At 53.8% G+C, this 26,621-nt stretch overlaps 3 protein-coding genes across 10 annotated transcripts; 1 reads left to right on the top strand and 2 right to left on the bottom strand.

The window, feature by feature from the left end:
* Positions 1 to 14: 14 nt before the first annotated feature.
* On the top strand, positions 15 to 5,392 carry tmem269 (transmembrane protein 269). 6 transcript variants are annotated; one of them, XM_053849408.1, is made up of 8 exons: positions 15 to 220; positions 1,189 to 1,243; positions 2,078 to 2,127; positions 3,109 to 3,256; positions 3,372 to 3,469; positions 3,815 to 3,958; positions 4,024 to 4,224; positions 4,311 to 5,392. In XM_053849408.1, the coding sequence occupies exons 4-8, from the start codon at positions 3,216 to 3,218 to the stop codon at positions 4,418 to 4,420; spliced, it is 594 nt and encodes a 197-aa protein (XP_053705383.1). In that variant the 5' UTR covers positions 15 to 220; positions 1,189 to 1,243; positions 2,078 to 2,127; positions 3,109 to 3,215; the 3' UTR covers positions 4,421 to 5,392. The 6 variants fall into 6 exon arrangements, with proteins under 6 accessions (XP_053705383.1, XP_053705382.1, XP_053705377.1 ...); XM_053849407.1 differs by having other exon boundaries at positions 2,078 to 2,317; XM_053849406.1 differs by lacking the exon at positions 15 to 220 and adding an exon at positions 248 to 341 and having other exon boundaries at positions 2,078 to 2,317.
* Positions 5,393 to 9,376: 3,984 nt separating this feature from the next.
* On the bottom strand, positions 9,377 to 14,289 carry kcng1 (potassium voltage-gated channel, subfamily G, member 1). The gene is made up of 3 exons (XM_053849683.1): positions 14,205 to 14,289; positions 10,236 to 11,017; positions 9,377 to 10,156 (listed from the first exon to the last, which is right to left on the bottom strand). Exons 1-3 carry the CDS (start codon positions 14,212 to 14,214, stop codon positions 9,377 to 9,379), a joined length of 1,572 nt encoding a protein of 523 aa, XP_053705658.1. The 5' UTR covers positions 14,215 to 14,289.
* A 416-nt stretch (positions 14,290 to 14,705) lies between these two features.
* On the bottom strand, positions 14,706 to 26,466 carry nfatc2a (nuclear factor of activated T cells 2a). 3 transcript variants are annotated; one of them, XM_053849155.1, is made up of 12 exons: positions 26,415 to 26,466; positions 25,857 to 25,981; positions 23,428 to 23,485; positions 20,687 to 21,569; positions 20,449 to 20,617; positions 18,998 to 19,200; positions 18,760 to 18,932; positions 18,493 to 18,633; positions 17,970 to 18,025; positions 17,773 to 17,905; positions 17,230 to 17,706; positions 14,706 to 15,257 (listed from the first exon to the last, which is right to left on the bottom strand). In XM_053849155.1, exons 2-12 carry the CDS (start codon positions 25,899 to 25,901, stop codon positions 15,202 to 15,204), a joined length of 2,394 nt encoding a protein of 797 aa, XP_053705130.1. In that variant the 5' UTR covers positions 25,902 to 25,981; positions 26,415 to 26,466; the 3' UTR covers positions 14,706 to 15,201. The 3 variants fall into 3 exon arrangements, with proteins under 3 accessions (XP_053705130.1, XP_053705128.1, XP_053705129.1); XM_053849153.1 differs by lacking the exons at positions 23,428 to 23,485; positions 25,857 to 25,981; positions 26,415 to 26,466 and adding an exon at positions 22,057 to 22,391 and having other exon boundaries at positions 14,707 to 15,257; XM_053849154.1 differs by lacking the exons at positions 23,428 to 23,485; positions 25,857 to 25,981; positions 26,415 to 26,466 and adding an exon at positions 22,057 to 22,390 and having other exon boundaries at positions 14,709 to 15,257; positions 17,236 to 17,706.
* Positions 26,467 to 26,621: the final 155 nt, after the last annotated feature.

Genomic DNA, 26,621 nt, shown 5'->3' with positions numbered 1-26,621 from the left:
CGGCCCGACTGAAAACTCTTTTCAAAACAAAACCGCCATCTTGAATCCTATTTCTTTCTCGTTCGGAATGATTCAGAGCGTTTGTACAGAAAATCCCAGGATTTTACCAGGACAGATTTGGAAAACCATGGCTACTGCGTCACTTCCGGTGGAATATTCCAGTCTATTTACCTCTTGCTGTTAAAACGGACGCGCGAGCGGAGCGGCTGGAAGTTGACAGGTAACCCGACACGCACTCGTCCTCCTTCTCTGACAGGTGTTTATTTCAAACTCCGGAATATAGACGCATCTGCTCAGGCGCATCACTTTTAAAGTCGGCTGAAGTGCAGATTGGTGTCCAGGTGAGACGCTGCGGCCGAATCAGTGCGAGATGGAACTTAGTGTTGGTCGGGTTTTCTGCTTTAATTCAGCCATTCCATCGCCGTCAGTGACGCAATGGTCCTTCATTGCATTCAGGTCACACGTTCGGGCACATTTGCGTTGCTTTTTTTTTCCTTTCAAACTGTTGATAACGTCAGAATATTGACTACATTAAGCGATGGAAGTGAAGTGAAGTGGAGAATCAAGGTCGAGCAGGTGCACGCGCAAATCATTTGAGTTGCTGTTATACAACCGAGATTTATATTGACGTTTTTAATGCTGGAAAAGATTGTTTTTGTTACATCAGATTCATTTTTTTTAACTCATAAGACTAGCTCTTAAAAATGATCACCTGGTATATCAGGACACAATATTCACTCACTGTCTGTCTCCACTCAGTTGCCAATTCAGTAACACGGACTCGGTTCGAAGCAAGCCAAGTTGTGGGCTGTGATCATAAATGTTTGAGTCTCTACCTGGAAATATGAGTGTTGCTGTTATACCTTGAATATATGGAGGTCAGGTTTTGCCTACTTATCTCAGTGTTTAGTGCCAAAATACATGACTTGTCCTCCTTCACCTGCGACTCACAACACAGCAGAGGCAGGTTTTTCTCCTTGGAGCGCAAACATCACACGACCCGACCCGACCGTTTCATTTGAGGCTCAAAAGTGAGGAGATGGTGTGATACACAATGAAACTGCTTGTCTAACCTTTGTGCGATTGATAAACAAGACATCCATCGCCACGTTTCTACAACAATCTCATTCGTTTTCCCTCCACTTTTTGCTGCACCTGAGTGAGTTTGAACTGTTTCCCCTGTTTCAGCTGACGCTCTGTGATCCATAAAGTGGAATCATGATCCTCCTCACCTCCACCTCTGGTAGGTTTCACTTCTTGCCTCATAATCTGGATTATTCCACAGTACGGCAGCTGCATCGTTCTGGGAAAAAAATGTCAATTAGAGCACTTGACATTTGGCACTTAAGCTATAGGTGGCGTCACAATAGTGAGGTGATGAAAGGCCTGATGGTAGGTTGACCAGGCTGTAAATAGTTGTTGTCTTCAGTGGTTACCTGGTAACCCAGAAGTCTTATGTAACCAGAGAGACTTCCCATCATGCTTCGGCTTCATCAGGCAGTGATCCAGGAACAGAGACGCTTTGAATTGGACGCTTGTTTGCTGCTTTGTTCAAGGCTCACTTCATCACTTAAAGTCCGACTAACTCTGGCACTGGGAACCAACTCAAATCATTGTTGTTGTTAGATTTTCAGCGGTGAACCTGCTCTGTGCTCATAGGTGTTGTCCTCATTTACAGCAATAATTGTTTTTTTTATTTGTTAATTATATCAGTTTAACATCAGTTTTATTTCCACATTTTTCAAAAATAATTTCCAACCCATTTCAAACTGTGATAAAACATTTGCCATTTGATTGAGGAGTTGCAGTTTGACGTATCATTGAAATGATACGTTGAAACGTAACAAGTCTTTTGGGTAATATAGTATGTACGGTTGATATTGACTCCACCCACTTCATAGCCACGAATAGCTTCACACACTGGTGTGGTGCTTCACCAAACGCAGCGGCTGCTTTGGTGGTGTCTGACCAGTGAACTAGGAGAGACCTGGGCCGAGCGCCTGGAGCTGCATGTTGTTCATGATTACAAACCTGTTGTTGGCTGGATGTGTTTGTCTCATACGTTGTTTTCTTTCAGATCAAGAGTCTCTTGAAAAGTTCCGGCTTGGGATTCACAGGAAGTTCAGGGTGAAAAACACTCGCAGGGTTGCCATGGCAACATTAAAACTCTGACAGAAGAGCAAACCATTTGTGAGAAACACCAAACTCCTCAGCCTCAGTCTTTCTTGCGATAGTCTTTAAAAAGAAACAGGTTTCTCCAACACCAAGTCGACTCTCCTCACCGCAGCCGTCAAACTGCTCCAGGTTTCGCAAGACGGTAGTTCAGTATTATTATTGAAAAATCCCGGCGTTTTGTTGCGATAAGACGGGTGTGAATGTGACTCTGGCCTGAGCCCTGAAGCATCTCAGGGATGTAGCTGGCACCACGACCTCTCACGGGTGACACGGCGCGCGTTTGTGTATGTGTGTGTGTCCAGCATGACTCTGATGTATCCAAGCAGGTCATGGTGAAGGGGTGAATACACGTGTGAATGTTGACTGATTTTACTGTGCTTCTTTCTGACTGCCACAACACTTGCATCACCTCCGCCTGCTGTCATGTTCACTCATTCATACTCATGTGACTATCCTTGCAACTTTGACCTGTCACTGTTTGTCTGTGGGAAGTTTGATTTTCACTTCAGCCATGACATTCCAGTGCATGGTTTTATCACTTTGCACCAAATCTGCTTGGGAGCGAGTTGCGCGGTCAGCATGTTTCAGTCATTGAGCTTGTTCCTCTGAAGCGTCACATCCACGTGTGGCCTTAGTGTCTGGGTGAGTAAACAGACCGCGTCGTGACATGCACCTGCCGATGGAGTGTCCTGCTCCAGCGAGGGCCTGGGCTCTTGGCTGAAAGAGTAGGGCCACCCTCAGCTGAGCGCGGTGCTGTGGTCCTCAGCACTCCGCTGGAAAGCTAGCCAGCAGACCACGCCCTGGAGAGCGCACCCGGCTCAGAGGGTGGTCCTCCACCTTCTGCCAAGGCCGCCCTACATGATGCGGCAGCTGATGGTTGTGGAGGAGTCCTGCCTCAGATGTGTGGTGACCGCTGCCGTCTCTGGGTTCCAGGTTTCTTCCACTGCACCAACCAGCTGCTGCTCCGCGAGCGGCTGTCTGGCCGACACCTCTCCGAGTTTGCACGGAAGCACGCCGCCAACGCTCTGTCCGTGGGCAACATGGTGATGGGCATGGGCTCCATCCTCAGCAGCCTCAACGGGTGAGTGCACATTATCGGATTCTACAGTCCAAACTGGCTGCGGGCGGGAAATCAATCTATAGCTGGGAACTGAACTGATGCAGTGGTGGTGTGTTTGGCTCTGGCTCTCTTGCAGACACCACCACGCAGCCTGCTGGCTGGTTCTGATTGGCTACCTGCTGGACTTGGCAGATGGAGCGGTCGCCAGGCGACTGGACGCCTGCTCAGCGCTGGGTGAGTGGAAGCGCACGGCTCCGCGTCCTCAGATGGCGTCATGTGCATCAGAATGCAGACCCACCTCCTACAGCGCCCGGGACCTGCTCTATTGTCCAGCTTTTTCAGTCCAAAACACTTTTCCTACTGAGCAGCCGAATTCCCCGGGATCACCCCGATAATTGTCCCGGTGATCCTCTCGCATACCTGGAATTACCGGAATTCTACCTGATTCATTCAGCGGCAGCCTCAAACATGCCAGCAGAGGAATGTTGTTTGAGCGGCTGCTTTTCAGCTGTGACCCGCACAAACGCAGGTCCCAAGTCACGTGTCACCATTGATAGCCCAAGTGTGTGTGGGCTGCAGGGGCCAAGCTGGATGACTTTGCCGACTTCACCACCTTCGGCATCGCCTCGTCGCTGCTGCTGCGGACGCCGGCCCTGCTGGACAACGTCCTGTGCATGTGCTACGTGCTGACGGTGCTGGGCCGCCTCTGCTTTTACGCCAGCGGTCAGTGCGGCTGGGCGGGTGTCGAGTCTCTCGGGTGCCACTCTGACTCTGACCCTGCTCCTCAGGAATCCCCTTCATGTACCGCGGCCTGCCGTGCCCCTACTCCTCTGCCATCCTGGCCAGCGCTGCGCTGATGTCAGCGAGGAGCCCGGTGGTGTTGAGGGCGGTCGCCGTGGCAATGATCCTCTTCATGACCCGTCACAACTTCTACCCTCATGACCGAGTGCTGGAGTCCCAGAGCTGGAAGAAGGCTGTCTACGCTGGAGGTAACAGAGGCGGTGTTTCCCAGCGCTGCTGTGAGAGACTGTGAGAGCTGCAGTGGTCATCCTCCGCTCATGTTCTCTCCCGTCAGGTGTGGTCATGCTCTTCTGCTCGGGCTTCCCAGCAGCAGGTGCCTACTACCTGCTGTGGTCCATGTCCTACGCGCTCTTCGCCACCTCCCTGTGGAGCAGTAAAGTCTAGCGCCGCGGATGCGACCAGCACCAACTCACTTCAGCAGCGTCTGAGCTTGGGGCTGCGCTGAGAGCTGACGGTTCCCCGTGTTCCTCTGCCCTTGCACCTCCCCCAGTGTTGATCCAGTGCTTACGTCGCTCTGGAGCCAGTATTTTAAACAATAGTGATTCAGAATATTCTGTTTTTAATCGAGGAAGATGCTATATTGTGTTTAAAATCATCGCGAGTCTCTTCTCAACGACAGGATCTTCCGATAACCAGCCTCCAATTCGTTGAAGATTTTTCTGATGCTGACGATGGCGCCCTCGTGTGGCAACGACTCAACGATGAAGGCGCGATCAGTGTTGCGGTTATGAAACAGTTTCTCCCATTTAAAAAATAGATATTTCCAATATTAACTTCCTGTAACTGTAATTATCATGATTTTCATGATCGATAATGAACTTTGATTTATAGATTATTCACCTTTCCTACCATTCTTCCATGAATATTTCAGAAAATTTAGCTTGTCCTGCTTTAGCACTTTATTTTGCTTTGTTTGAAAATGAAGGCCTAAACTGTTGCCCACAGCAAGAGGCTGCTCAGGATCTCATGTTTCAGACTGCAGTCAGCTGCTGGTACGATTCCCCTCTTGCTGAGAAGCGTCCAGTTGCTGCTGAGCAAGAGGTGTGTCCCCTCTCGACCTTCCATCCCGCCGTCACAGCAGGGCCTGTGACTTTCCTCCACCCAGATGCACCACAGCGAGGAGGCCCTGAACTTGAGTCCCAGCATGGATCTCACCAGTCTGCTCATCAGAGTGTGGATTAACCCTTCGACGCCTTGATGTCTTTTCCTCCCCAGGCGTCTGCTTCAGTGGTTCCAGCAGTTTAGAACAGGTCCGTGACAAAGCAATCTGATGCCAGCTTGGCACCTGCCGCGGTGAATCCACATTGTTTTGTTAGGAAACTGTAAAAACCCTCTAAAAACATCAATAAATGAAATCATGAAAACATCTGTGATGCGGCGTTCACTGTGTGCGACAACGTTATGACCAGGCATCATGTGTTGTCAGGGCCTTGATGCTGGTACAGTGACGCGTGATCTTTACAGTCAATAACTAGAACTCGCCAAAACTGGCGAAAAAAAATAAATAAATAATTTTTCGTTCAGTGAAATAAAAACCAAAGTTTTTCCTTCAACTATAATTAAACTGAAACGCCAACGAACCAAAATTAATCATCGTTTCATAGCATCAAGCGTTTTGATTTTTAATCTATTATTTTGGCTGGTTTTACGACAGCTGTCGGCCAGGTGCGGCACATCAAGTCCATGACGTCACTTGAGAACGCGGCTGCAGCTGATCACAGTGATGGAGGAGTTTGATCGGCGGCGGATGGTGAAGCGCTTCCTCAGCCTTCGTTTGGTTTGTAGAGACGATGCGGTTCCTGGAGGAGCGAACCGCTTCGACACCACGGCCTCACGATGGAAGAGTGTTCCGTGTTGTGTCAGTGGACACCACTGAGCTAACATGCTAACAGTTAGCACTGCGCTGCTGCTGTTGTCAGAGGAAAGGAATCATTTTGAATGACGTCACACACGTCAGACCTGCGCTGCTGCCGAGCTTGTTTTCACTGTGACGCAGACACGTGTCCGCAGTCTGTCTCCTCTCATCACCGGAACCGCACTCAGCTGCGACCCTGAACGCATCATGTCAGATGTTATTCACTATTGTTATCAGACCGTTGAAGCTCGATGAGCAGATGTTAAATTATGTTTTGAATTGTTCACACGGACCAATGAAGACCTCAGTTTCCTTGTCGTTTGTGTCACACAATAAACCGATCAGGAGGTTTGAAAACAGACAGAAATGTCAAAGGTGAACTTAGATCTCGCCGCCATGAGCTTCCACTTCATCTCCAACTCTGTCTCTCCTTCCTTCAAACCATCTGATCTCCAGAACACCTCAGGATGATGAACCCAGGAAGAAGGAGAACATCTGGTCATGTGACCTACACAACGGGTTTCCACAGTGCTCAAAATAAACAATAACATTGTAATCAATTAAACTGGTTCTGAGGCCCACACCTGCAGCAGAGGTTCATCCTCCAGTGTGTCTGTAGCTCATGCAGCTAGACAGCTTCATCTCTTGCGTCTACTGCTCTCTCTTTCCAAGTCCCGCCCACGGCTCTTTATTTCTTCTTGACCTTTTCCTCTGGACAAACCTCAGTGAGAGCGACTTGAGCGACTCAACTCCAAGCGGAGCAGACTTCTGACCACATGGTGGCGCTGCACATGATGGTGGCGTCTCCTCTCCTGAAGTCCATGCAGGCCCAACTCTTTTAACTCTTCATCTCCCATGTCTGCTGCGATCACACCTGACAGCTGAAGCTAAAACAACCCACACCCCTCTGTCAGCCTCCAACCTTCTTAGTTGAGTGGTTAAAGTCGGTGGTCTTCCCTTTTTTAAGGAGCGGGGCTCCCTCTTGTTACATGGGTTCAAGTCCCGCTGCGCTCCCTTTATCTTAATGTTGCTGACCTGAAGAAGTCCTCTTTGTCTGGTCCACTTCCCTGAGTCCACTTTGATTCCACATGTTGAGTCATGTGTTCACTGCCTCTCAGTAGCTCAGCTGGATGAGCTGCTGCAAGAGAAGCTGCAGGCCTGGGTTCAAATCCCACCTCTGCTCCTGCTTTAGACTTTTACTGGGTTATTGACGAAAAGAGAAAGAAAACTGAGCAGGAACATCTACTGTGCTGTGGATGTATAGCTCACTGGGATAAACACCTGCCTCTATGTGCAGCAGGTTCCTGGTTCACTTCCCCGATCAGACTGTTCTGTTTTTTACCTGTGTTGTGAATGTGAAATGTAAAAGAGCTCAGAAACGCTGCAACAGGTGTCTTCTCGTGGCCTACTGGGTTACTTGCTTGCAATGCATGCGACAGGTCACAGGTTCAAGTCCTGCTTCACTCATATGCCTTTTTTTCCAAATGCCTCTGAATGTGACACAGAAAAGTGGCCAGATGTCAAGTCATTATGTGAACGGCTGTGGTCGAGTGGTCAGAGCTAAAGTCCCTGCTCTAGTTGTCCACTTGTGCGTGAGTTCGAATCCCACTCTTCCGCTAAAGGGAACGTAAACTTGAAATGATGTGTTAAACATGTTGCGTGAAGTCCCCGGTCAAACAGCAGAAAACCCGAAAGATGGTGACTCAAAATGAAAGATGGTGTAATAACATGGTGGAGGCGGAGCTTGAGAACAAAAGATGGTGCCCGAACATGGTGGAGGCAGAGCTTGCAAGCAAAAGATGGTATCTGAACATGGTGGAGGCGGAGCTTGAGAATGAAAGATGGTGTCAGAGCAAGACAGAGGTGGGCGTGGTCCAAGACTGAGAGGGTGTGTTCAGGAGCACAAAAAAGAAAGTAAAAAAAAAAAAGGCTTTTTTTCATGCATTTTTTAACAATTTTCAGCAAAAGAACAGAAGAACCTCCTCTATGCCTCCCCCCCCATCTCTCTCTCTCACTCTCCACCCAGCTCCTTCACTCCACCTCTTCCTTCACGCCACACCGACCAACTGACCGACCGCCATCACATTAGTGGACGAGTGGGATTCGAACGCACGCACCAACCGACCGACCAAGGTTTCCACACTTGAGCAGGGACCGTTGCTCTAACCACTCGACCATAGCCGTTCACACTGAGACATGAGCTCCGGGAACTTTTGTCTTTCACTTTCAGAGGATCATGATAAAAATAGACATGACTGATGCGGGACTTGAACCTGCAACCATACGCACACCTGATGCAGGTGTTCATCCAGGTGAGCTACCTACAGACACATGACATTTTTCGTTTCTTCTATTTATCCTTCTGGTTTGAAGTCTCACTAGAAAAAATTCTCATCGATCCACCAGACCTGGGACTTGAACCAGCGACCATCCTCACACCAGAGGCAGGTGCACATCCCAGTGAGCTACCCAGAGACAGAACGACTTTTTCGTTTCTTCTATTTATCCTCCTCATTTGAACAAGTTACTCAAGAAAATTGAAGTCACCAAGCATCCGCCTCGCCGGGGTCTTGAACCTGGAACCTGTCACATGCTCTGTGGCTTGTAGCGGCGTGTACCCCCACAAGCCACAGGAACACATGGGTGTCAGTGTTTTGGCAGTGTTTTCTGTTTCTCAGTGACACAACATGTTTGAAACTTTAACTCAGGGACCAAACATCAGCCACATGTGGGACTTGAACCAGCACCTTCCTCGCACCGTATGCATGGCTTCATCCCAGTGAGCTACACGGGGAGGGGCCGACATTTTCGATTCTAATATTTATCCTCCTCCTCTGAGCAAGCTTTAAATAAATGACAAAGCAGGAATCGAACTCACAACTGCAGAGTGAGGAGCAGCATCTGATGCCACCAGACCACAGAAGGACATGAGGTCCACTCAGTTCTCCAGCGCATGTTGAGGAGCGCAGCTTCACACTTGAAGAGTTGGATTTCTGAAGTCCACCTCTGCTCATGGGTTTAGACAGGTGCCATCTTCAAGTTCAGCTGAGCTCAGGAAGTGTTTCACCTGCAGCTCCTGACTTGGTTCCTCAGCTCATGTTCACAGCTCTTCTGTGTCTGGCCTGAATGAAGATGGAGCAGATCTAAAGTTCTGTCTGATATTGTCACATTCAGATGACAATACAGAGATCAAATATCAAAGCAGGGAGTGGAAACCAGCAACTATATCGTCCACTGCTGAGAACAGGTAAGTTCCCTTCTTAAAAATCATTTTAAATACACAACAGTTCAGGTGTCATCAATTTAATTCACTTTAGATTGATCAATGCAAGACAAAAAAAAAGCTCAGCAAAGAAGAAACTCCGCCACCTCGTGGAGAAAGACTGCGCAGGAAGTCACGCTGACTACTCTTGGACTTGAGGAGGTTGTGTGTGCGTCACTTCCTGTCCACGGGCTGCTGCACAGGAAGTCTCAGGGAAGACCCCTCAGCGGTCCAGGTTAACGTCGTCTGGCGAGCCACCAGGAAAGAGGACGCCCCCGTCCAGGGAGAGGCTGCTGCCCAGGCCGGCCACGCGGCTGCGCAGCAGGAAGTGCGTCCTCCTCTGCAGCGCTCTCTGCTGCTCCTGCCTCAGCTCCATGTAGGAGCGCGAGAAGGTGTGGAAGATGGAGGTGACGGGGAAGGCCATGAGCAGGATGCCGCTCAGGATGCTGCTCAGTGCCACCACCTGCCCCGGGACGCTGCGCGGCACCATGTCGCCGTAGCCCACGGTGGTCATGGTGATGACGGCCCACCAGTAGGTAGCGGGGATGCTGCTGAACTCCTGAGCTGAGGCCATCTCACTCTCCATCAGGTACAGCAGGGGGGAGTAGAGGGCGATGGCCACGCACAGGAAGAGCAGCAGGAGGCCGAACTCGCGGGTGCAGCGCCGCGCGGTCAGCCCCAGGGTCTGTAGGCCCAGAGAGTGGCGGGCCAGGCGCATCACGTAGAGGATGCGCAGCGCTCGCAGGACGCGCAGCACCAGACCCACCTTGTCCAGGTAGCTGCCGCCGGAGCCCGGGCGCCTCTGGCCGGGGGCGGCGCTGTCCACCAGCAGGGTGATGTAGTAGGGCAGGATGGCCAGCACGTCGATGAGGTTGAGCGGCTGGCGGAGGAAGGTCAGCTTGCTCCGGTCCTGGATGAAGCGCAGCGAGAACTCCAGGGAGAACCAGGCCACGCACACCGTCTCCACCACAAAGAGGCTGTAGCACATCTGGGAGCAGGTGCCCTGGTGCGGAGACGACAGACGTGTCAGGGCTCAGGGAGCCGGCGTGAGTGTGTGTGTGTGTGTGTGTGTGAGCGCCCACCGCCTCCTCCTCCGCCCGCATGGCCGGCATGGTGCTGACGGACAGGTTGACGGCTGTGATGGCCACGAACAGGACGGACAGGCAGGCGAAGATCTTCCCGGCCAGTCCTGACTGAGGCCTCTCCACCATGTCCCGCAGCCGCCCCATGCAGCGGCTCAGCCGGGACTCCTCCATCACACCCCCCTCCTCCTCCTCTTTCTCCTCCTCCTTCTCCGCCCTCTCGATGGCCTCCATCTGGTCCAGGCGCTGCAGCAGGCGGCGGCGGCAGCACCACTCCAGGCTCTCTTCAGGGACGCCCCAGTACAGCAGCTCCTCCCTGAAGGAGAGGGCGCACATCTCCCGCAGCGAGCGCAGCTTCCCGGCGCGCAGGTGGCTGAGGATGCTTCTGAAGGCACAGGGGCTGCGGTCGAAGAAGAACTCGTGGTGCGCCACGTCGTAGTCGTCGCAGAGGCCCATGATCTGCTCCAGGTTGCGGCACAGGTGCAGCCGGCCCAGCCGCGTCAGGGGGAAGTCCTCCAGGGTGCTCCAGGGCAGCTGGTAGCGCAGCCCCCCCACGTTGATGATGGCGTGGAGCCGGCGGGAGCCGTCCTGGAGGCTGCTGGACTTGGGGGCCGGCTGGGCCCGCTGGTAGAAGGCCCCCTTCTGGGCCTGCTGCTCCTGCAGAGGAGGAGCGTTCAGGGACGAGTCCGAGGCGCAGCTCAGCGCGCTGTAGTCGCAGTCAGAGCCCTCGCCCGCCAGCAGGGTCATCTTCACATGCCTGAGCTGCAGGTGCCACCAGCGACCTTCAGAAGGGGAAACACACGTCAGCAGACCCTCGTGTCACACAGAACCCAGACCCACTCATCTGGATACCAGTGTTTACTTTAAATTCGTAACTTAGTTACAGTTTGTTGTATGGTTTGGAAACAGTGGCACTGAGGAAAAGACAGGAGCCAGAGCTGGAGGTAGCATGGATGAAGATGCAGAGCTTCTCTCTGGGAGTGAGCAGGATGGATAGTATAGCAGAGGGACAGCACATGTCAGGTGCTTAGAGGACCAAGTCAGAGAGGCTAGATGGAGATGGTTTGGACATGTACAGAGGAGAGAGAGACAGTACATTGGTAGATGAAGAAGTTGAGATTGGAACTGCCAGGCAGAAGGTGTTGAGGAAGGCCAAAGAGGAGATGGATGGAGGTGGTGAAGGAGGACATGAGGTTTGGAGGTTTGAGAGAAGAGGAAGCAGACGACAGGAACCAGGGACTGACAAGCCTTCAGTCACCTGTGCTGGAGGGGGGGAGGGTGTGAAGCTGAGGGGGAGAAGGTGTCGACGCCACTGGAGGAAACAACGCTCATGTCGCACCAGTTTTGGAGGGCAGGTGGAGTCCTGCTCAGGAGCTGAGGTTGGGTCGACCTTTGACTCTTTTGTTGAGGAGCGAGGCTGGAACACGGTTCAGCCAAGCGTCTCCCAGTGTCACTCTGCGGCTGCTGGATCTCTCTCCGTCCACTGTCTGGCAGTGGAAATCACACAGCAACTCTCTCCCTGCTCCTGAGTGGCCCAGACACCCGGGGATGCCACGCTACAGTCTGCAGCCGCAGCAGGTCCAGGAGGATCCTGGACCACTCGAGTGGTCGCATGAATCCAACAGGAAGTCTGTGATTCAGTCAGAGCACAGGAGCGTGGCTGCACAGCTCCAGCTTGAGGGTGACAGGTGCATCAGGAGGAGGTCTCGCCGCTGCAGGAGTTTCTGAAGTGCTCAATCGCTCAGAGCAGGAATGGAACTAAAGAACCTGCGGTCTTTAACCTCATGGGCTGATGCTGGAGCAGAAGCGTGGGGTCACATGGCTCTGGAGCGTGTGCAGACCTCTCCTCATTCCTCCAGTTAGAAGATGGTTGAAGAGGCTGGGGAGACAGAAGCTCGTGGTTCTGCCGCAGATCTGCCTCTGCAGCTACAGACGGTGTGACATCACACACATCCTGAACCCCCCCGACCCCCAAAACAGCGGCAGCACTGGAGTAAGAGCAGAGTTGGAGATACTCACAGCGCTGCAGAGTCTGGCTGCTCCCTCGGCCGCTCCAGCTGGACTGGAGAGCAACAGGCTGCCTCCCTGCCTCCCGCTCTCCCCCCCTCCGTCCCCTCCTCCTGGAGCTCTGACATCATGAACTGTATGGAAAAGCTTGGAGGAGGAATCCATGGCAACATGAGGCGAGCTGCCACTCTCCGCCCTCCACATGAATCGGGATAATCAGGGTCTCTTCATCCAAGACGTGTTTATATTTACCTCGGGGGGGGGGGGGGGGGGTGAAAGAGGGAGGGGGGGAGGGGGGTGATTCCATCTCTGGTGGTTATGTATTTAGCAGAAGCTCCATGGTCACCGACGTGCTGACGCCTTGTTCACGAGTGAAGGACGTAGCTGAGCTGAGCCAGAAGACTGAGCTCTCCTCTCACCAGCTGTGGCAGTGCAGTGACCGAACACATCTTCTGCCTGGGTTCTCTCAGTCCTCCAGGAGAGACTCGGAGTGGAGCCTCAGAGATTTGAGTCATATGGCAGGAAAATCCAAGTGGGTTCAAAGCAATGTGGGGGTCCACTCGACTGGCTCCAGGGACACCTGGGTTCTGCCTCTGCAGCCGAGCTTGGCTCATGAAGTGAGGTTTGAGGATTCGGGCTCAGTGTTTGAGGACGTCCCAAATCTACAGTTCACTCGGACTCATCTGCTTCAGCGCCGTGTTTGGTTCAGCGGGAGGAGAGACGGTGAACTCTCTGCTGCAGCAGCCAACTGGAGGAGACAGAAGATCTGTGGTGAAGGGGGAGCACCAGCACGTGGGACGTGTCAGTGACCCCAGTCTATTTCGGCTCTTGCTGCTGCAGACGATGCAGCTGGGTTCTGACCCCAAGGTGGGCGGTGAGCGCTGTGTGCGTGGGATGGAGTTGTGCGTTTGAAATCCCACAACAAATGTATATTCATGTGGATGGGCTGTTGACGGCGAGCAGCGCCCGGAGGGCATGAGCACGTCGAATCCGTCCACTCTGGCGCAGCTTGGTGGGAACATCTTTGAGGTAGCAGTCCTGCTGCTTGTGACCTGGCTGGATGGGCTGCTCCCCTGACCTCCCTGCAGAGGTCACTGCAGGCAGGTTCAGAGCCTGGGAGCAGACAGACTCTTGTTTCAAATGAGACTGATATTGACTTGTCCATCAGCCTGGACTGGCTGGAGTCTCCGGTGGAGGGTCGTGACCGTGTCATGTGCTCACAAGTGCCGGGCCTGGAGTTGACTGTTGGCATGGTGACGCGCTCTGGACCTGCTGCCTGGCTGTCGCACGTTGGAGACACAGTTCACACGGCTGCGCACCTGAAATAGCAGCGAGGAGTTTCATCTGCGTGAGGCCACGGCAACAGAGGGATGTGCCTCGGTCCAGATGAAGAACATGATCCAGGTCCAGACTCCGGAGAGCCTCATGAGGACCCAGAAATGCCAAGCGTATGAGAAGCTATTTGCAGAGCTCGGGGCAGGAAACAGAAGCAGTCAAGAAGGGAACACGCGTTCATCCCTCTGATCCTGTTTCTATGGCGACTGCCTTGCCGCTGTGAGGCGGGTGAGCATCGCTCTACAGACGGCATGAGGTCATCCACCCGAGAGGAGCCGAGGAGGAGGTGGGTTGTGAGCAGCTGATGAAGGAGCAGGGTCTCGTCATGACGCTGGAGGAGCAGCAGGGGGAGCTCTCAGGCTGGCTGCTGTGCCTGGGTCACATGACCTCCGGACGTGTCGGAGAGAAGCTTCATCGAGCGCGTGTTTGGGCAGCCACGTGACAGCGTCATTTCACCTTACCTCAATGACTGCGCGACTGTTTAGTCTTTTTTTCGGAGAAGGTCTACTCTTACAGTTCATCCCAAAAGTTACTGAGTGTAACGGGGTAAATGTAACTCGTCATTTCTGCTGACGTCAGCACAGTGTCATCACCCTCGGCCGCCCTCAGCACCAGCGACAGCCTCACCTCTGCGCATGCCAGCTGTGACGGCCAGTGACGTGAGCAGGATCCACCTTTCCGCAGGCTTCAGCGCGACTTGAGCACAGCTCAGACCGCCACGGTCCCAGCACACCTGGAGGTCATCATCGCGAGGGAGGTCGGTCACGTGATCATAGTCCACACCAAAAAAAAAAAAATAAATAAACAAAAACAACGAAAACCAGCGTTGGATGTAGCACCATGAAAACATTTAATGTTTTAAATGCCATAAAAATATATAGATGATGCGTCAACTTGTTCCCAGCAGAGGGCGCTGTGGCTCCCTCCTGTGTCCGGGCAGAGTCACCAGCAGACCTGAGCGCGTCAGGTTCGTCAGTCACGTGTCACCTGAGGTCCAACAGTGCAGGTGAACTTCTGCTCCGCTGTCGTCTTGAGGCTCACTTGTCTGATGATGTCACGGTCCGCACCTCAACACAGGCTCCTCCCGCTCACGAGCCATCGCCATGACAACAAGAGCTTCCAGTAAAAGACTGCAAGTAAACAAACATGGCGCCTCGACTGACACGTGTCATGAGCTCTGACTCGGGAGTCACACACCCACACACACAAGTGAGTTAACTGGTTTATTCATGATGATTACTGCTGGTATGAAAGTCACGTGGAGACGATATTTACAGATGTTACATTCAAGACTGGCTCATGTGGTTCTCGCTCGGTCGGTTATTGACGCCAGCTGCCGAGATCCGGATCTTGGAACTGAAGACACTTTGGTGGCTGGAGCAGGAAAGTCTTTGGATGTTCAGAAAAGCAGACAGACAGCGCTGGAGTGCAGAGCTGCCTGGACCTCATCTTCGACGGTTGGAGTCAGATGAAGCCACATAGGAATTTGTGTTGACTTGACAAAAACATCAAAAGTTAAGGAACAAAGCAGAAACCAGGAGCAGGTTCCTGGGCAGGACAGCAGCTGTTGCTGGGGAAGGCACAGGTGGGTTTGATCACTCTGAGGGAGACACCCTGGTCACTCCTAAGTCCGCTCGCCGGCCTGGACGCAGGTCAGATCCTTGGTGATGATCTCGTTCACTGCAAGGAAGGAAACAGCGCTGCAGTCACTGACGCTGCTCTGCTGTGTCCTCTCCACTAGAGGGCGCGCCGCGCTCGCGCCTGACTTGACTTCCTGTGTTTCCACGTCAACATGAGAGGAAGGGAGTCGACACGGAAACTTTCACTGAGTGCTGCTCTAAAAATAGCCTGACGGTGAGCGAGGCGCCACTCGAGTCAATAAACAAGTTTTAAATGAACAACTTTGCGGAAGTCGGAGTGAGAGCGCTTCACTGTTGTTTTCACGTCTCGCTCAGACCCGAGTGTCCGGTGACAGCTGTTCACGTGCGGCTCCACTCTTCACTTCCTGTTCCCTCTCTGAAGAAGCAGCCAAACTGGACGCGCCGCTGCCGGCCACAGAAGCAGCTCCGAGCGTGCGATGAAGGGTTGGCGCGCGGGCCGTGGCGGGGCGGGGCCCGGAACACTCGCGCCAGTGTCCTGACCTGCGGCAGGACGGACAGTGGGCCACTGAGACTCAGGGTCAGAGCAGCGCCAGGAGCCCGACCATCAGAGCCGCTGCTCCACACGCACCTCAACTCCAGTGTAAACAAGCGGTTGCCGTGGACACGAGCATCCTGCTGAGACTAATGGGCTGCGTGCTCTATCTGCTCCGGCGCAGCACTGGCTGGCTCTGAAGTTCCCACAGTTGTGACCGGAGAGAGGAACCCGTGCAGACCAGTTGGAGACTCGGGTTCTGCTGCCATCACGTGGACGTGCGCGCAGCAGTGTGGGTGTCTATTAGCTCAAGAGTGAGAGCAGGAAGTGGTGTGGGAAATGAACAAGAGCGAGACTCCCTGAACGGTTTGCAGCCACATGAGTGACACGACAGGATGTGGTGTCCACAGCCCGCTGAAGCTCTCTGGAGGAGGCAGCTCGTGACTTTCGCTGCACAGGGCTGCTGAGCGCCGACGGAGGGGGAAGATGGCGACACACCTTTGCCACTGCTGTCAGAACATGTCTGCACTCGACTCAGCTGCGTAGCCCTGCCAGAGCGTGTGTCACCACGATCATTTACAGTGGAGCCCCGCGTGTGTCCTCTGGCCGCCACCTTCTGGTGCCGACGTGAGGCAGCCTTTGCTCCTCATCTGGCCCTTCACACACACAGAGCTGTTGCTGTTCACTGCAGAGGGGAACCCTGGCACAGTCCAAAAGATGCACATTCCGTCTCAGCCCTTTTCATCCTTCACTTTTTCCACTTGACACACACACACACACCCCTTTCACCTTCTTCCTGCTGCTGCTGCACCAGCTGCAGTGGACTCCCCCACCAGTGCAGTGGGGGGCTGAGGAGAAGCCCCGGCCAACGACAACACAGGAGGCTTCCCCTGCTTCCCCCCGACTTCTGCTTCCATGCCTGGACAATGGTTACAGTGGAACATGATTTTCCACTTCAGAACCTGCTTCTCCTTGCATGTGATGAACTGAATCGGTTGAACCAATTGGATCCACATGACTAACAAGGAAACGCCGTATCGGTGCCGACATGAATGAGTGTGTTGCTTCATGAGCACCAGGGAAACCAGAGAGCTGCTTCCATCCCAGCCCAACTCAGTGACTAGGATTTTATGTTGAAATTACATTATGAGCAGGGAAACCATACAGGTGCTTCACGCACCCAAAAGTAGGGGGCACAGCGCGGCCATGACTAGCATTTTCTATTCTTTGTTAGTAGCATATTGTGAGTTTTGGCGAGCACCTGAGCTAAACCTTGTTGATTTCCAACAGAAAAAGCGAGCCATGAACGCAGCTCAGTGACTGACGCCTGCCCTCTGTCCCACCACCGTGTTACTGACACCAGTGCCATGTTGCCGCACGGCTCTCAACTCTCTGGCCAGACTGAAGAAGTCCCTTGAGAGCAAAGTGGTGGTGCTGAACTGAAACCCTGACATTTGTGATCGGCCTGCTCTTCGGTGTAGATAGAAATAAGTGAGGTGGGAGGTTGGCGTGGACTTACACTCACCATCATCGAGGTCGACCTGGTCCAGGTTCTCCTCCTTCACGGTGACTCGGCCCTTCTGCTGGGGCACGGCTGAGGCGAAACTGTCGCAGTACATGACTTGGTTGTGGTCCATCTGGCTCGTGGCAGAGAAGTGGATGATGGAGGAGTGCTGGTTGGCCAGGGAGCCAGTGTGGACCAGGACTGAGCGGTGTTGCTCCTGAGTCAAGCCCTGGTAGCCGGCAGGACTGCTGCTGAGGCTGCGGCCGCCGCGGGAGAAGACGATGGCGGGACTCTGCTGCTGGAAGCGCAGGTCCTGGTTGGGCAGGCTGGAGCTAAGGCGCTGGCAGGAGGACATGCCGCCCAGCGGGCCCGAGTCGGGGTGCAGGGAGCTGCGGTAGTAGGAGTGAGGGGGCGAGCCCAGGATGTGGGACATGGCGAAGCCCATGTGCTCGGCCTCATACTCGTCTACCGGCTCCGTCTTGATGGATGGCGCTGCGGAGGTCAGACAAGTCAGTCCAGGTTCAGAGGCTGGACATTTCCCCACACCAGGGCTCTTACATGGCAGCGGCGTGAAGGTGAAGTGCTGCGCTTGGCTGCGCTTCCTCTTCCCGTTGATGACGAAGAAGTTGACTTTGACGGGTTGACAGACGGAAACGTCTCTGTAGGACGGGACTTCCACAAACAGAAGGCTCTGAGGAGACACACGTCAGTCAGAAAAGATGAGCGGCTGGTGGCGGACCGTGGCGGTGACGCACCGGCTGGCTCTTATCTTTGTCCACGGTGGCTTCCACCTCCCAGATCTGCTGCCCCTCTGAGGAGAGAAGAGCCGCGGGTTAACACTGACAATGAACTAGGTTTCTCTAAGGAGAAACTGCAGGATGAGCTTCTGCTGCCAGCAAACATCAGTGGAGGAAGCGGGGCTGGAAAGACGGAGGCGAAAATGTGACGCGAAATGTGGGGCCGGTCGCCCCTTGTCAGATTGAAACCACATGTCAGAAGTGAGTCAGCAGCAGAGAAAGGGGGGATTCCAAACTTCCTGCCAACTGGAGCCGCACTCACGCACCACGACTCCCACTCTCCTGGCGCTGGCCTGTGTTTGCCTGCCGTTGCTACACTCAGGGATACCCCGACCCCCGTCCCTTGGCCCGCTGTGGTTCTGAGCGCTGTCACGGCTGCTCAGCCCAAAACCGATGTCACAATAAATACCGTCTCCGGCAGAGCTCAGTTGCGGGTTGGAGGTGGAGCAGGGAGGGGCGGCTGGTGCAAGGGGTGTCTCACCTGGACTTTTCTCCATAAACACCACTTTGGAGTCAGAGCTGAAGTTCTGACCCGTTAGGATCATCTGCTGTCCTCCCAGGACCGAGCAGCAGTCCGTGTCCTGCTTCTCCACCAGGGGGAGCTCGTGTGCCGACCGCTGGGCTGCAGGGAAACACGGAGCGTCAGGCAGTTGGATGAAGCACTTCTCACGTCACAACATCTTCCCTCCATGAGACGTTCAGAACACAAGAGGAGCTCAGTCAGGGGAACAAAGCGGAGCTTTCTTACAGCATTCGATGGGATGCGATGCCACCTGCAGGGAGACGTGCTGGCCGTTGGCCAGCGGGATGTGGACGCGGAACACCAGACGGACTCGCGTGTTTTTGCGGCCCACGTCTGTCTCGCCCTTCCTTAGCTCGATGTCGGCGTTCCTCAGCTTCAGGATCCCGGCGCAGTCGATTCTAGGAGACAGGCAATGGCGCCGTTATAACACTGAGCTTAGCATAACATGGCTGAAATGGCTCACATGGCTTTCATGTTGTTCTTGGGCTCCAGCGGGATCTCCAGCACCTTGGTGCCGTTGACCACCTTCTCGTAGCTGGTGGTGGTGACGGTCTTGCCGGTGATGCGGTGCACCTGGTAGAAGGCGTGCGGCTTGAGGATGCGCTCATCCGCCGTGCCGATGAAGATCTGTAGGCCGAGCGGCTCTTTGCCGCGGTAGCCGTGAAGCTGCAGACACAAGCACAGAGTCACATGACCCCATTTGTCGGCGGCCTGCTCCAGGAAGTGTAGGCGGAACCGAGGAGGAAGAGATGGTGCGATAGTTCAGTACTAAAGTGACATGCAATAACCACAGAGTGAAGCTGCAGAGCAAGTGTGGAGCAGCGGGAGCGCGGGCGGTTAGCGCAGCGCAAAAGCTCGTCCCTGAGTGGAGCCCAGCCTTGTTCACTTGAGCGGTGAGCCTAGATGCGTGGCAGCAACCGCATCATAGCGCTCATGGCTACACGGAAGAAACACAGCCATGTACAGTTGAAACAAATTCAAATGTGAATGCACTAAACTGTCCTGACTGCCATGTTTGCTGATGCCGGATGGGCCACGTCGTGATGCTAACTCCTGTCCCTCTAGTTCCCAAAGAGAACTAGAACTAGAACTAAAGAAACTAATCCTGGTGGAGTCACTCGTGTGCTAATGAATGATCACACGGAAGTGTGTCGGACTAGCTTAGCGCTAACACTGTTAGAGAGGGGATCAGAGGCCTACAGTTTCTCAGACCTGAAGTCCAGCTGTAGCTTTCACAGCTCAAGTGCCCACTTAGGCAAGACTCAAGTGCAAACATGGCCGGGTGACTCGAGCGACGTGGCGACCTGAGACCCAGTGCTGACATTATGCTCTGCACCAGCTCCTCGGGTAGGTCCACTGGAAGGGATGAAACCCAAAGTGTGGTTCTGAATTCATCCTAAAATACGCAGCAAGTTTGTTGACTCATCCCCGAGCGGGAGCAGAAACCATGGCAACCAGAGCAGGCTTCATATCCAGGTAGCGAGCGCCGGATGCCGACAGCAAACACTAGGAGAGCAGCCAAAGTATCGTCATGGCGACGGGAGCAGTGAGTCATGACAGGAAAAGAGCTGCGCCGAAGGAGGCTGACCGGTCCGGCCGACCTCAGGGTGAGAGACAAGCGGAGCTTTATGTTGCCATCGTCAACAAAAATAGTTGCCATGGTAACGGCAGTGGAAGGGGAAGCGGACCAAGCCGAGCGCGTGTCAGCGGGATCGCGGTTCGGGACAGTCGCGCCCAGAATGTTTCTCCAGAGAGTCACCGTTTCTGTGAACTGAACCTGGACTTGAGGATCTGTCCACCTTTTGACCCCTGACCTTTTGACCTGGACTCTATGACGATCAGCATGTTGGCCCAGCTGCACTTCTGTCCCTGAATAACGCTGCGTGTTTGAGGAGCGGTCATGTGACTGCCTACCTGCACCACGGGGTGTCCTCCAGTGTGGGCCTTCACGGCCCCCCGGCTGCCCTCGGTCTCGTAGTGGGCCCTGTGATGTGGCTTGGGCTGCACCTCGATGTGGAGCTGGTACTGCTCGGTGCGACTGGGGATGGGCCACTCCAGCGGCGGCAGGGACGCCACCGGGATGCTGCGGGAGAGAGCGGCACGGGGTGAGACGCCTCGCCGAGTCAGTGAGTTGCCCGAGTCCCAGCTTTACCTGCAGAGGCTGGGCACCAGAGGCTTGGACCAGATTTGAGGGATCACGAAGAAGGATTCGGGAGCAGGTTTGCTTTTGATGTCCTGGTCACACGACACCAAGTAGTTCCCGTCCATGTGACCTGTGTAAACCTGGCTGGACGGCTTGACTATCTTGGTGGGCACCAGGCCCGGCTGACCCGTGCCGAACCCGTTCATGCCGTCAGAATGGCTGCTGTGTGTGAAGTGGGCCCCCATGTGGTGGTCCTTGTGAGGGGACGGGCTGCGGGAGCGGCCGGAAACTAGAGCTGGATTCCTGTACATGTCGTAGGTGCGCTTGCCCTGCGGGGAGGTGGAGCGCGAGCCGGGCCGAGGGGAGGGAGAGCGTGGTCCCAGGCAGCCGTCCTCGCCTAGGCTAGTGTGGGGGGAGGTGCCCGGGGAGGTGCGTGGCGAGCCAGTGTGAATGTTCTGCAGCCGGGGGCAGAGCTCTCCAGGGTTCTGGGCGCTGCTGGGGGACACGCAGGGCGAGGCCCAGGGGCTCTCCGAGTGCCAGCTGGTGGAGGAGTTGCTGCTGGCGGGGCTCAGGCACTGCTCGCGGTAGGGCAGGTTCTCGTGGCCCGGCACGGTCAGGGTGGGCCCGGGGCTGAGGTTCAGATGGTGGCTCGGCTGGGACTCCCGGCTGTGGTGGTAGTGCTCCCGCGAGGGGGTGATCTCGATACGAGGGCTTGGGGTCAGACCCGCTGGGTGGGTGGGGTCCAGGTAGCTCCCCAGCTCCTGGTTCTCGAACCCCGGCAGGACCTCTGTGTAGGGGGACTTGAGGCCGTACAGCGAGGCCGGGTCCAGAGGGTACACCTGCTCCGCCTCAGGGCCGAGGTGGACTTTGTGGGGATCAAGGTCGTGCTCATCTGGGAAAGACAAGAGTGCAGAGACTCAAAACAGTGAGGAGGGAGCAGCAGGACACAGCCTGGTTCACTTCCTGCTCTTAATCACCAGCCGAACTGCGAGGAACACCACTGCTGAAAACCCGCACTTTCTCGCCCGCCGTCATGTGTGACTCAACAAGGCATCAGAGGCGCGACACTCGAGAAGCACGGAGGACGCCGAGTCTGCGGTCAGCGCGTCCGACCAGAGGCAGGACCGAGGTCCTCACTAGGCCACAAACGTGTCCGTCATTTACAGAGTCAGCCTCAGAATCCACTTTTAGCCACTTATTCCGGCGAAAACACGCACACAAGTCAACTTTTGGAAGTGAGAAGTGAAGCCGAGAACAAGCCATAAAGTTCATACAGGGCGTCAGAGGAGCCGGAAACACCTGCCGCGCTCGCGGAACCCCCCGCAGGCCAAGCGCCAACATTCGGACACAGAGAGCAACAGGGACGGAGAGTGTCAGACCTTGACCCGCGGCCACACAGTGGCTGCTCGGCGACTCGTACTCGTACAGGTACGTGAAGTCCAGTTCCCCGCCGGTGCCATTGACGCCGCTCAGCTCCTCCGGATCTTTCTGCTCGTAAAAAGAGTTCATCTGTCTGCACTGTCCCTGAAGAACCGACTCGGAACCGTCCCGCGATTGTTAATGGAAGCAGCGCCGGAGTTGAGTGATGCTTCTGTGAGGTGATGGAGGCGGTGGGGGCGCGCGAGGGGCCACAGCCACTTCCTGAATCTCCACTCTAAAAAGCGGCTGCGTCGTAAAAGGTCCGTTTACCGTCTGCAACTAAAACACGACTCTTAACGTTAGTTTGGCTTCTGTGAACCCCCTTTAAAGCGTTTAAAACAACACGAAATAAGCGCTTTACACGGAGGTGAAACTGCGGTGCTGCCCTCTGCTGGGGATCTACGCTCACTACAGACGTGACTTCTGGTTTCCACTCCGAAACAAACATCTTTCGTTTTAATTAAGTCGTCAAACATTTACAAGACTTTTATGGCTCTTTAAATAAAAACCCAGGTTTAATATGGAGGGAAAGCCCAGTGACGCCGTAGAACTCGCTGACCCAGGAGCGGCGGTGACGTCACGCAGACTGATAAGAAGAGTTTGCAATGAATCTAATCTGACTCCTGTTTCTCCGGAAGTTCAGCGTGAAACACTCCTGAGATTGAATCTATATTGGCCAACTCAGTAAAGAAGAGAAGAACGGACGAGCTCAGCTTCAGTCTTCACTGGAATGTTTTCGATGAATGACTAATAAACATGAAATATTGTCTCGACCCTGTCGCCTCGTGAGGAAAAAGTTTTGCACACAGACTGATACGGACTGTGTTTCGCGCCACGTTTCAGATTTACATTTGTTTGTTTTCTAAGGTAGACGTCCAGAGACAGGATCTTCATCTTAGAATGTACGATCGATGCCCTCGTGACTCCATTTTTTCATCTTTAACCACAGAAGATAGTCATTCGGTTTTCAAAAAAAGTGAAATACACATTAGTTAAAGTCACAAATAAAATCTAATGTGACACATCAGAGTGTGTGTATGTTTTCTGACAGACAATAACCTGTGGGACGGTGGGAGACAGCACAGATGACTTCCTCTCACCGGCTGAGAACAGTGTTTAAACGCTCAGTGTTGGCGTCAAGTGCCCGGCCGCAGCAGCTCATCTACTCTAGCGCCTTCTCATGCGGGCTCGACGTCATCGCGCATGCAGCAGCTCAAGTTTGGAAACCATGCAGAGTGAAGTGCGAGCGGCAGATGTCGGCGGGACAGAGCCAGAGTCAGTGAATAATCAAATGGATTGATTACCAGATAATCACAAGACTTGAGCAGTACCTTGATCCGTGGACCTCATGTTGTGGTACTGAGCCAGTCTCCAGGTCTCTCTGAACATCTGGAGAGAAAAAGTGTCGCGGGAGAAAAGCAAAAGGAAGAATTAGCGTCTCGGCTGAACCATAGCAGGAACAAGGTCAGAGCAGGAGGCAGACGGCGGCTCGGCTTCTTCCCAGAGCTCGGAGTGGATTAGAGGAGCATCAGGAACGCTTTCCTCCGCTGCTCTGGGTGTTTATAATGCTGCAATGCTGTAAAATAACGGGATTCCCTCACTGTTTCCTCCTGTTTGGTCGCCTTTGCCATGGAAACCTGGAGCGGCTCCATGTCAGAGACTCAGGGCTTTCCTGCAAAGCCCCCACACTCAGGAATCCATGACGTGCCCGGGTCCTGAGCCAGAACATTTCTGTGGCTTCTCTCAGACAGTAGCGCACAAGAACTTCATTGTGGCCCATGAAGAAATCACTGTAGCCCAGCGAGGAGGACTCAGTCGGATTACTGGACTTTGTACATTCAGAGCTGACTACCCAGGCCGGACCAGAACCGAACCCTGGTCTGGTTCGACCGGCACAGTCTGCTCAAGGCATAATTACCAGGCCGTTTGAAGACGTAATATAGAGAATTCCTTTGTTTCCACAGAAGGAAAGAGGCTACTTTGTGTTTCCATTTCCTCATGGAAATGAGCAGCGTCTTCTGACCAGCACACACGCTGACCCCAGTCCTTCAGGGGCCCGTTCCTCCATGACATAAAAATTATATAAGTCGGGGATTTAAACCAACAACCACGGACCAGAGCCAAGGCAGAGAAAAGGGCTGATGGCGATGGTCGGAACAGAAGCACTTGACATTCTTGTTTCCGTTCCTGCACAGCACAAAAAAACCTACAGCCTGTTTGATTCAAGTAGCCACCATGCTAATTAGCATGTCAGCTAACAAAATGAGGCTTAAACTTGCAAGCACTTGCATGCTTTCGTGGCTTCAACAGCTGCGCAGCTCATTAGTTAGCAGCTAAGTGTTGGTGCAGCTGTAACTCAAGTGCTAGACAAGCTTGAGTGCTAGCTCGGCTAACGCATCAACATAGCAGGGGTCGCACACGTGAACCTTCAAAACTTCCAAAGTGCTTTGGTGGCTCGGAGGGAGGGGAGAGGATGTGCTGAGGTGTGCGGTGTTCCACAGAGGAAACAGCGACATGCTAATGGGTAGAGCGCTTAAGTATCGGCCGTGCTAATGCTGCACTGAGACCAGCGTTGTCTTGTCCAAGTGAAGAAGTAAACAAGGTGAGCAGGCCGACGACAGATGGGAGAATACTGTTAAAAAAAAAATCAACAGCTTGGTCAGCAGGCCGGAAAATGTGAGGCGGAGGTGAGTGGAGCGTTTGCCAGCGTGTTTGTGTAGATGTTGGCCAGATGTGTTGTGAGGTGGCCAACTGCAGATGATGCGCTGCCGTCTCATGTCGTCAGCGACGGTCCAGGTTTGTCCCGGCTGAGTGACGGAGACGGCACGTCATGAATCCAGGAACGGAGCGGAGTTCACGACTCTGCTCCTTCACTCAACTGTGGGAGTGGGAAACTTGTCCAGACAACTGAGTTTGCCCTTCCGATTTGGAGTTTCCATCTCAGTGAAGCTGCTCCACTCACTTTTCCAGGTCTGGCATCTCTGGAAATCTGATCTAAGAGCTGCTGGTGGAGGAGTGCTGCGGCTAACACGGGGTCGCGAGAGCTTTCTCTTACACCAGAGTTTGTTACGTGATGGCGATGAGACCATCCAGGGCACCAAGGCTGGCTCTGACTGTTCACCAGGTGAACAGAACTTGATGGAGAACACCATCAAGGCAGCAGAGGAGTGGATGCCATCACAGCACACGTTCTTATTGTCATCCAGGGGATGAGAAGGCTTAGGCTCGTGGGAGGGTCAACTCTTCACCTCTACACAGGAACATCGTCCAGAGACTCAGACTAGAGCTGCTTCTCCATGTGCCACTTACTGCTTGGAAGTGGGTACCAACTGACGGAGAACAGGAGTTCAACTTCTACTGTATATTCCTGGATTACAGTCGGTGGAAATGAAAGATCCCAATTCATCCTCGGAAAACTTGTCGCTGCGTCTCGAGTCAACATGGAAACTACATACGTCCAGGCTAAACCACGTTATAAGCAACTGCTTCTGAGGAATTCAGCGGAAAGATGGAGAGGATGGGATTTTTCCTGGAGAGCCAGCTGCGCTCTGGCAGGACTTCCCTTGCCATAATGAACCATCAGAGATTAGCAGTGTTGTTAGGGCAGAGCCGCATGCCAAGGTCCACTCAAGGTCACACCTACGCCCTGGGTCAAGAGCTCAGCCCCGGCGAAAACATCTGTGTGGGATTATGCTCAGATTACTAACTCTAATCTGCAGCAGTTACACACAACATGGATCCGCTGCCACGGTTCCGTTACCTCAGTGACGCGACTCAGCCCTCGTAGATTCCACACAGTCGACATCCAGTGTGGTTGATGCACATTCCCAGTCGTCTGTCGTGGAATTCCAGGACGGAAACTCGGAGTGAGCAGGAGCCTGAACTCTGTTGTGTAACTCAAGTTATTAAAAGCACAAACCCAACTGAGGAGATGAGGACAGACGGTGGCACTCAGTAGGACAAAGACGCTTGGAAGGAGCGGGGTGGCTTATTTATGGCCCAAATCTGATCCAAGCCAAACCGGTTCTGGGCCGTAAACAGGTCTTAAACTTAATGAGACGGTCTTATTTCAATGTGGAGTTTATGGAGGAATCGGCAAACAGATCAGAACAGCACCGAATGATGGTGTTAAAATGATGACGTTCGTGAACCTGCGGCTCAAGACTGTCCTGCAGGGGGAGCTCTGCAGATGGCAACCGTGTGCTACTGGTGCCAGAGTCATGACTGACTTGATCTGGTTCAACTGACAAGAAACAAACGGCAGGGCAATATACATCACGGGAGCAGGAGGGCCTGGAACAGCACCACTCGGACTCACCCTCTTGAACAGACGGGTCACTTTCTGGGCTGGCGAGCAGGTCAGACTTCGGTCCGAGTGTTTCTGGTATGAAGGTGCGGAGGCCTTTCCTGCAACACAAAACACACGCTGGACATGGCGTTCCACAGACCTCACAGACAAACTTAGAGGACTCACCAGCTTCAGCTTCCAGGTGGGTCCTTTCACATGTTCAGAGGTCATCAATCA

This window comes from Synchiropus splendidus, chromosome 18 (assembly GCF_027744825.2).
Source record: "Synchiropus splendidus isolate RoL2022-P1 chromosome 18, RoL_Sspl_1.0, whole genome shotgun sequence".
NCBI lineage: Eukaryota > Metazoa > Chordata > Actinopteri > Syngnathiformes > Callionymidae > Synchiropus > Synchiropus splendidus.
Note: the sequence above shows the minus strand (reverse complement) of the source record. Positions and strands in the feature narration are given on the sequence as shown.

What these genes read in the sequence shown, in the direction of transcription:
- tmem269 (XM_053849402.1), top strand. Translation starts at nt 1,219, where the DNA reads ATGATCCTCCTCACCTCCACCTCTG. An exon ending in CCTCCTCACCTCCACCTCTG is followed by an intron (nt 1,244 to 3,108) that starts GTAGGTTTCACT and finishes TCTGGGTTCCAG; the next exon opens with GTTTCTTCCACTGCACCAAC. An exon ending in GAAGGCTGTCTACGCTGGAG is followed by an intron (nt 4,225 to 4,310) that starts GTAACAGAGGCG and finishes CTCTCCCGTCAG; the next exon opens with GTGTGGTCATGCTCTTCTGC.
- kcng1 (XM_053849683.1), bottom strand. An exon ending in TGCGGGCGGAGGAGGAGGCG is followed by an intron (nt 10,157 to 10,235) that starts GTGGGCGCTCAC and finishes TCTCCGCACCAG; the next exon opens with GGCACCTGCTCCCAGATGTG.
- nfatc2a (XM_053849153.1), bottom strand. Translation starts at nt 22,186, where the DNA reads ATGAACTCTTTTTACGAGCAGAAAGATCCGGAGGAGCTGAGCGGCGTC. An exon ending in ATCGCATCCCATCGAATGCT is followed by an intron (nt 18,634 to 18,759) that starts GTAAGAAAGCTC and finishes GTTTCCCTGCAG; the next exon opens with CCCAGCGGTCGGCACACGAG. An exon ending in CACCTTCACGCCGCTGCCAT is followed by an intron (nt 17,707 to 17,772) that starts GTAAGAGCCCTG and finishes TGACCTCCGCAG; the next exon opens with CGCCATCCATCAAGACGGAG.